The sequence below is a fragment of the Colobus angolensis genome, unplaced genomic scaffold (assembly GCF_000951035.1).
Source record: "Colobus angolensis palliatus isolate OR3802 unplaced genomic scaffold, Cang.pa_1.0 Scaffold250, whole genome shotgun sequence".
Classification (NCBI taxonomy): domain Eukaryota; kingdom Metazoa; phylum Chordata; class Mammalia; order Primates; family Cercopithecidae; genus Colobus; species Colobus angolensis.
Window position 1 is genome coordinate 1,700,054 of NW_012115711.1, and position 9,160 is coordinate 1,709,213.

At 51.3% G+C, this 9,160-nt stretch overlaps 1 protein-coding gene across 1 annotated transcript in view; it reads right to left on the reverse strand.

Annotated features, from left to right (window-relative positions):
* Positions 1 to 9,160, reverse strand: part of FGD1 (FYVE, RhoGEF and PH domain containing 1) — a 65,371-nt gene that overhangs the window by 21,795 nt on the left and 34,416 nt on the right. The window contains exons 5-8 of the mRNA XM_011946594.1: positions 3,672 to 3,849; positions 3,105 to 3,546; positions 1,891 to 1,980; positions 885 to 1,033 (exon numbers count right to left, since the gene is read on the reverse strand). Coding sequence (XP_011801984.1) covers positions 885 to 1,033; positions 1,891 to 1,980; positions 3,105 to 3,546; positions 3,672 to 3,849 — 859 coding nt within the window. The remainder of the gene's footprint in view (positions 1 to 884; positions 1,034 to 1,890; positions 1,981 to 3,104; positions 3,547 to 3,671; positions 3,850 to 9,160) is intronic.

Below are 9,160 nucleotides of genomic sequence, written 5' to 3' on the forward strand. Positions count from 1 at the left end.
TGGGACTACAGGCGCCCGCCACCACGCCCGGCTAATTTTTTGTATTTTTGGTAGAGACTGGGTTTCACCATGTTAGCCAGGATGGTCTCGATCTCTTGATCTCGTGATCCGCCTGCCTCGGCCTCCCAAAGTGCTGGGATTACAGGCATGAGCCACCATGCCTGGCCTATACTGGTACTGTTCTAAGGTCTTTTATGTATTAAGTTATTTAATCCTTAAAACAACCCTACAAGATAGGCCGTTATTATTTTCCCCCATTTTATAGATGAGGAAACTGAGGCACAGCAACTTAAGAAACTTGCTCAAAGTTAGCAAGTGGCACAGCTAGAATTTGAACTCAGCCAATTTGGCTCCTAACCTGATACTCCTATAGGCTTATGCTATTCTGTTGTAATTTTCTGAGTTCTGGTCTCTGTTCCACATCAGACTGGGAAGTCCTGGAAGGCAGAGCTTGGGCCTGATTCTTTTTTCTTTTTCTTTTCTTTTTTTAAGAGTCTAGCTCTATCACCTAGGCTGGAGTGCAATGGTGCAATTTTGGGTCACCACACCTCTGCCTCCCGGGTTCAAGTGATTCTTGTGCCTCAGCCTCCCGAGTAGCTGGGACTACAGGCGCGTGCCATCACGCCAGGGTAATTTTTAATATTTTTAGTAGAGACAGGGTTTTGCCATGTTGGCCAGGCTGTTCTCGAACTCCTGACCTCAGGTGATTCACCTGCCTCAGCTTCCCAAAGTGCTGGGATGACACCGTGCCCGGCTCTGATTCTTTTTTCAAAAGTCACTAAGAGGAAGAGCAAGCAGAAATGAAGTCTTGTGTACACTTCTGGGTCTGGGCTCGGCAGGCAGGTGGACAGGGGAGTGGGCAGTCTAGGTCTAGGGCCCCTCACCATTCCTCCATGCGCTTCTCTAGCTCAGGCAGCAGGAACTGCTGGTGGAAGCAATAGATGGAGCAGATGTTAGAGAAGATGCCGTGGACAACGTCGGCCGGGAAGGAACTGCGGTTCCGAGCTTCTTCCAGCAGCCGGGCACAGAACACCTGTGGGGCAGGGCAGAAGCACTCAGCCCAGCTGGGCCTGGGGCTTGGCTGGTGAAGGGGCAGCTTATGGGTGAGGGTAGTATTTGTGGGGAGGCTTGTGGAGCTTTGGGATCAGCATTGGTCTTGAGACTGAGGAGACAGGGAATGGGGTTAGAATTATATATTGGGGAGATGGATTTCAGGTTATTCCAGCAGTCCCTGGCTTTGGTCCCCACACTTGTGCTTGATCCTGGCAGAGCAAGTATTCTGGCTGAGATCTAACTCAAGTGCGAGGGTGCCTTCTGAGGAAATGTTAGGCTGCCCAGGCACAGAAAGGGGTCCCTGCTGCCAAGAGTTAGGCTTTGGAACAATTAGAAGTCAGGATCAAGGTCAGGCTTAGAATTAGATTCAGGGTCAGAGAGAAAGTTGGAATTAGATCCGTTTATTTAATGAATATTTTTGAGTGTCTGCTGTGTGCGAGGCACTGTCATAGAGGGTAAGATAGAGCAGTGAACAAAGATAAAAATCTCTACTCTCAGGGATTCTAGTGGATTTGGGATCTGGAATAGGGCTAGGGTTAGAATGAAGTTCACAGCTAGGGATAAATTCAGGATCTGGGTCCGAGTCAGTACTAGTGTCAGGTCGCAGTCAGGGCTGGTATACCTGCCCAGCATTAGGAGTGAGGGTTGGTATCAGGATCAAGCTTGGGGCATAATCAGAGTTGGCTTCAGGGACAAGTTGACTTCAAGGTCAGAGAGGAGTCTTACCGCCTCTAAATTCTGGCCACAATGGTGGGATTAAACTCAGGCCCTATCACTTCCTCCTTGAAATGCACCTACAAGGTTCTGGGGCCCTGGTACCCGCAAGGGGTCACTCACCTGATCCAGGAGATGAAGCCTGGAAACGTAGGCCTTCTCAGTTTGCAGGAGCTCATTGGCAATGTGAAACACCTTTTGCTGCACAGTCAACTGCAAAGGAGAAACAGTAACCCCTGATCCATCATCCTCTATCCTAACCCTCACCCAAACCCCCAGAATTCTTAAAACAGTTCCCATGCCACTCTAAGCCTAATACCACCCTAAGATAACCTTGACCCCCATATCCAGATCTGTAAGTCCTTCAGCTTCATCCCTGACTCCCCAGTCTACCATAAAGCCTACCCCTCCATTCTGATGACATGCACTCCCTCACTCAACAACTCATTCACCCACTCTCTCTATTCTGACTCAGCAGAGTGTAGTGGTTAAGCATGTGGGATGGTAAGTCAGACTTCCTGGGTTCAAATCCTAAGCTCTGCCATTCACTAGCTTGCATAAGTTCTTTAACAGCTCTGTATTTAGAACGCCTCACCCATAAATACAGATAATAATAGGATCTATTTAACGTAGAGGCTGGCGAGAAACAAAACCAAAATAATAATAGGACTGAAGTCTATTGATAATGGAGACAATTAGATAATTTAATATAAATAAAACACAGCAGACTACAGATTAAATGGTGTATAAATGTTAATTAATCATTTATTCACCTATGCAGTACACTATCAGCAAGGGCTTGCTGAGTACCTGGGGTGTGAGAAAAGCACAAAAGTATAAGAACGTATAAAACTCATTGCCTGTTGGCCCAGTTTCCTATTCGTTAGATATATTTGTTGACTACCTGCCATGCTGGCAGTCCCTGGCTTTGGCCCCCACACTTCAGCTTGGTCCTAGCAGAGCAAGTATTCTGGCTGAGATCTAACTCAAGTGCAAGGGTGCCTTCTGAAGAAATGTTAGGCTGCCCAGGCACAGAAAGGGGTCCTTGCTGCCAAGAGCCTTCATCTGCACAACCTCAGGCCCCTGCAGGGCTCTAGCTCTTGTGCCCCTCCTCCAGCTGTTGAAAAGTCTTTATGGATGTAAGAGACTTTCCGTTTTACAAATAAGGAAACTGAGACTTATGGTAGGGGAGCGGAGGGGGAAAAGACTTGCCCAGTGTCACAGAGCTTGGAAACAAGGTCTTATTTCAAGAAATACTGAGCTAGGGGAAGAATCAAGCATAAAAGGCTCCCAGGTTCTCCACATGGTCCTGCCTCTCAGTGAACACAGGTCAGTACCTCCACAGACTCCTGTCTCTCCATCGGGGGCACTGGGATTTCTCTGTCCTTCTCTTCCTCCTCCTCCTCGTCGTCCTCCTCCTCCAGGTCACTGTCAACCTCTTGGGAGCCAGGCCGGTGGGGGTCGGCCAAGGCAACAGGCACACTAGCCAGGGCAGCAGGCCCAGGGCAGAGGCTGTGGCTGGGGGGCCCGTCATCACTGACGAAGCAGGTCTCCTCGCTGTTGGATGGCGAGCTGATGCTATCAATGCCGCTGTCCCGGTTGGGCACCTTCTCGCCATCCCGGGGCCCAGGAGCCAGCAGGAACAGGCAGCGGGAGGCCTCACCCTCCAGGAGCTGGGGCACTGGTGGCTGCGAGGGTGGCTGTGGCAACATGGCTGGCTCTGGGGGACCTGGGCTGGGGCCAGGGGCTGGCCTATCCGAGGCGACAATCACAGGCTCCCTGAGGTGGGTGGTGGACACACATGGAGGCAGGGTATGAGCTTGACTGAGAGGCCTCTCCTGACTATCCTTTCCTGTCCCAGGCTCCCCGTTTCTCCTAGAGGGTGCCCTAGGGACCAGACTCACCTTTCAAACTTCTCAATCAGTGAGGATACTGCTGCAGAACTGGGGCTGGCCTCTGCTCTGGGGGCCAGGCCTTTGGCCACTCGGGGGTCGGCAGGCAGTGGGCGTGATGGTGGAGGGGGGATGGGCTCTAGTGGGGGTGGCATCCGGGGCATCTGCAGGTAGCTGGGCTTTGGGGGCACTGGAGAGATGAATGGGGAAGAGAGAAGGGAGACATCAGTGAGCTGGATTTGAGCCTGGCTAATATGGTGAAACCCCATCTTTACTAAAAATACAAAAATTAGCTGGGCATGGTGGCACGTGCCTATAGTCCCAGCTACTTGGGAGGCTGAGGCAGGAGAATTGCTTGAACTCAGGAGGCAGAGGCTGCAGTGAGCCAAGATCATGCCACTGCACTCCAGCCTGGGTGACAGAGTGAGATTCTGTCTCAAAAAAAAAAAAAGCTGGATTTGGAGGTGGCTGGCTATCATGGCCAGGCCACAACCCCCTCCACAAACCACAATCTGCTCCTTTGCCTGAGGTAGACACGAAGGGGCTGAGGTGAGATCACAGTATGCACACATTAGCCTCAGGCCACAGCCCTCTGTGCACTAGGTAGGTAGCACTGCCCCCGGAGCACCGTGCCTCCCTATCCTTCTAACAAACCCTCTTCTCTGCCACTGGCTAACTTCTCCCCTCCTCTGTCCCCTCCCCTGGGCCACTTCTCTGCTCTTTTCCGGGACCACTTACCCTGTGGCTTTGGGCCCGGTGCCCGCTTCAGTGGTGAAGGACGCTGGCTAGGGGTTTCGGTGGGGGGGCCTGGGTCTGAGCGAAGCCTCTGGGGACCTTCTGGATGAGGCTCTAGGCTCTGGCCAGGGTCAAGGGACAAACTTTTAACCAGGATCCGGTTTCCCTGGTGCAGCCCTGCAGGAAGAGAGAAAATGGGTGTGAAGTAACTGACTTTAACCCAAAGGGGAATGGGGTTAAAGTTAAGACTGGCATGTCTTAGCAGCTATCTGGGGTATTGGGTTTCTCTGAGCCCCTTTCCTGGCCACAGTGTTTTTCTGGGAAGCCCCTATCCTAGCCCTCAGATGGAGAGCCAGACCCAGGGCTGGGGCTGGCTGTTTTCATCAACAGATAAGAATTCTTTGTGACTAGTGCATTGATTCCATGTATGTCAGCAGGCAGTATTACTAGTGAGTTTAACCAGGCTGGGGGTGGCTGTGAGCACCCTGAACTTTATATATGCGTTTGCGGCCCTTGTTTATATAGCCACATAGGTATGCTGAGTATAAACCATTCTTCAACATTTTTGTTAAGGCTCTGACAATATCTAGACTTTCTTGTTTACAATTTTGTGCAGCTAAGTATGCTTAAAAATGATGAAATTGTGTTTCATGAGCAAGTTTTGCTTCTTGAAATCCCAACTTCTGGCTGGGCACAGTGGCTCATGCCTGTAATCCCAGCAGTTTGGGAAGCCAAGAAGGGAGGATTGCTTGAGCTCAGGAATTCGAGATGAGTTTGGGCAACAAAGGGAGACTCTGTCTCTACAAAAAATATAGAAGTTAGCTGGGCATGGTGGTGTGCACCTGTATTCCCAGCTACTTGGGAGGCTGAGGTGGGAGGATCAGTTGAGCCTGGGAGGTGGAGGTTCCAGGGAGCTGAGATCACCCCACTGCACTCCAGCCTGGACAAAAGAGCAAGATGCCGTCTCAAGAAAAAAAAAAAAAAAAAGAAGAAGAAGAAGAAAAATGAAAACAAAATCCCAACTTCTCAGCAATCTGTATTACCCTCCTCAACTTCCACATCTACACAGACCCACACACATCTTCCACCCCTGCCACACACACACGTGCAGCATCCAGAGTTCAGGTCACAGAAATAACTTTAAATCAAGCAGCCAGTTCGGAAAAAGGGGAGGCCTTTTTGTACTGTCCCTCCTCCCTCATTGTATGTCCCCTAAAGCCACCTCTATCTTTGGCTCTAGAGGAGATGATGGTCATGCTTAGGAGAGAGGATTTGGTCTGGGAGGCAGTGAGGGATCCCCCACCCCAGGGATGGCATGCCCCAAAGAAAGGAATGTGGGGCTCATGTGATCCTGGCTGGGCGGGGGGCTATGGGAGTGCCTCAAATGATAGAGAAGTCAGGTGGGGCCAGAGAGGAGTGGGAAAGGCCTTGGATGCTAGGCTGACATCCATCCTGTAGCAGAAGGGAGCCACAAAAACCCCTTGCAGAGGGAGAGATGGAGGCAAACAGGTGTGAAGACAAGAGAGTAGTAGTCAAGAGCTCCCGGAGGTACCACCATCACATGGTGTAGGTTATGCTGTGTCACAGCCACATGGCCTCCCACTCAGCCACAGAGGGTCTGTTAGCCTATATCACACACAGTCTCATAAATGACTAGTCACAAATGGGCCCACTCAGTCACAGAAACACTTGGTGTTATTTACACCATTTCACCCAACTGTAGGTGATCGCCCTCCTGAAAGCCTAGTTACACACAGTCACAAAGACCTGCGGTCACAACCTCACGTACGATCACACAGCCTTGCAGTATCACACACACCTGCAAACATGGTCATGCAATCACAAAGACACACAGTCACACAATGGCAATTCGACCATCTCACACACAGCCTCATACAACCGCCCAACCACATACAATCATATACCCAGCTAGACATTCTTCAAACAGAGTTTCACTGAGTCACAAAGATGTACATTGTCATTTACACTGTGTCTCACAATTGCAGGGCCATGGAGTGTCATACACACCATAATGTCACACCTGCAAACATGGTTACACACAAACACTATAGGCACACAGAGTCAATCATACCATGTCAGACACAATCACATACAGTGGCAAAACAGCATAAAGTCACATGATACCACACACTCAGAATCACAAACTCACAATCACAGACGTGGCATACAGGTGGCCCTCCATATCCATTGGTTTTGCATCCTCGGCCTCTGCATGGAAGCTGATTGATAGAAAATGTTTGGGAAAAAAAAAATAGCAATACAACAATAAAAATTATATAAATAAAACCCAATACAGTATAGCAACTATTTACATGGCATTTACATTGTATTAGGTATTCTAATTAATCTGGTGATGATTTAAAGTATACAGGAAGGGTCAGGTGCGGTGGCTCACACCTGTAATCCCAGCACTTTGGGAGGCCGAGGCGGGCGGTTCACCTGAGGTCAGGAGTTCAAGACCAGCCTGACCAACATGGCAAAACTCTGTCTCTACAAAAATACAAAAATTAGCTGGGCGTGGTGGTGGATGCCTGTAATCCCAGCTACTCGGGAGGCTGAGGCAGGAGAATCGCTAGAACCAGGGAGGTGGAGGTTGCAGTGAGCCGAGATCACGCCACTGCACTCCAGCCTGGGTGATAGAGACTCCACCTCAAAAAAAGAAAAAAAAAGTATACAGGAAGATACACATAGTTTATATGCAAATAACATGCCATTTTATATAAGGGACTTGAGTGTTGGTGACTTTGGTATCTTCAGGCCGTCCTGGAACCAATTCCCCACGGAGACCAAGGGACAAATGTCATTTACTATGTCATACTCATCTAACAAACACATCCACAGTGTCCCTGGGTCTTAGCCTTCAGCCCAGGAATACACACACCTGTGGGACACTTGCCACCTCCTAAACAGTCACTATGTCACATGCAAACTCTGTTGTGAACACACACACACACACACACACACACACACAAAGACCTCTGCACCCTCCCTTCCAGGGTCACACAGGCAGAAAGAGTCACAGGGGATTTTAGGTCTCCCAGTCCCGGAGGGAAGAAGTAGCCCAACCCACAGGGTTCCTTCCAGCAGCTTCCCTAGGCCCCTGATCTCACCCCTGGCTACATCCCAGCCAGGTCCACCCCAGGGGATTCAGATCAGGGTCCTTTCCCAGCACTGAGGGAACAGGGTGCCCCAGGCCCCAGGCCGAGCGCCCCTCCCCAACTCTGTACCTTGCTTTGGGTGTCGTTCCTCACTTCCTTCCCCACCTAAGCTGGCAGGGCCTGGCCAGAATGGAGGAGGCACTCCTCTCCGCTCAGCTGTGCCGCTTACCCTGCCCTGCTCAGCACATCCTGGCCTGGTCTTGCCCTGCCCTCCCCCTAGGCGTGGGGGTGAGGAAGATGAATCACCTGCAGGGTGGCACAGGCAGAGACGTGGTTAGAGAGACACATGGCCAGAGCAAGGGAGAGAGATAGAGAGAAGCTGACAGGGCCAGAGATGCAGTGAGTAAAGCCAGGTACCCTGCCATGCAGAGACCCCTCCTCAGACATATACACATATAGGTGCCAGGGTCCCTGGTGGCCCCTGTCTGCCTCCTTGGGCCTGGAGGAGCCCACCTGTCTCCACACCTCAACGCAGGCAGGCCTCTCTGGGCAAGCCCTCCTACCCTATCTGTAGCAAAGCAGCAGGGCCCCTGGATAAGGCTGCTCTCCTCCTGCTCCAGTGCTGGTCCTTGGGATGGAGTGACCATACATGCCACTCTCCATGGCCCTGCCCTAGCCCACCCACTGCTCCCTCCTCACCCATCTCACCTGAGAGCCCACAGACAGGCCTGCCTCTCCATTCTCTCTGCCTCCTTGCAGGCAGCCCTGCAGGAAGAGGAGGCCAAATGAAATGCAAAGATTCCCTGGAGTCCCAGGTGAGAGAAACAGAGATTGTCAGCCCAGTTTCTAGTAAGGAGATGGGGTCAGAGAGAGAGGCAGTGACTTGCCCAAGGTCGCAGAGCAAATCAATGAATGGCACACTTTCTGGCAGACTGGTCATGGACTGGATTCCTTCTTACTAACCCCACTCTCCAAGGTGAAGCTGGAAAAGAGGGGAACCAGGAGGGGCAGGGTGGACCCAAGGGCTTCAGAAAGTCACAAACTGCAGTGTAGCTAGTGAGAGGGACACCCCTCAACCCTGTCCACAGGGAATTGAACAGGGGTCCAGTTTAGGAGCCTAGGCCTGACCAAGAACCAGGCTAGGTTTCACTGAGCGGGGGAAGGTTCAAGATCCCTCCCTCTTGTTTCAGAACTCCCTCTCCCTTGTCTCTCTGCCTACATTTCCCTGTCTCCTGTTTTCCCTCAGTGGCCTCCTTGGCTCCAAGTCTTGCTCCCTCCAGGTGGCTGAATGAACTTTCTTACAGTCCAGCTCAGATCATGCCACTTACCTGCACAAGAACCTTCTGTAACTCCCCACTGTCCATGGGAAAATAGAAACTTCTCAGCTAGGCCGGGCGCGGTGGCTCATGCCTTTATTCCAACACTTTGGGAGGCTGAGGTGGGTGGATCACCTGAGGTTGGGAGTTCGAGACCAGCCTGACCAACATGGAGAAACCCGATCTCTACTAAAAATACAAAATTAGCTGGGCGCGGTGGCGCATGCCTGTAATACCAGCTACTTGGAAGGCTGAGGCAGGAGAATTGCTTGAACCTGGGAGGCAGAGATTGCGGTGAGCTGAGATCACACCATTGCACTCCAGCCTGGGC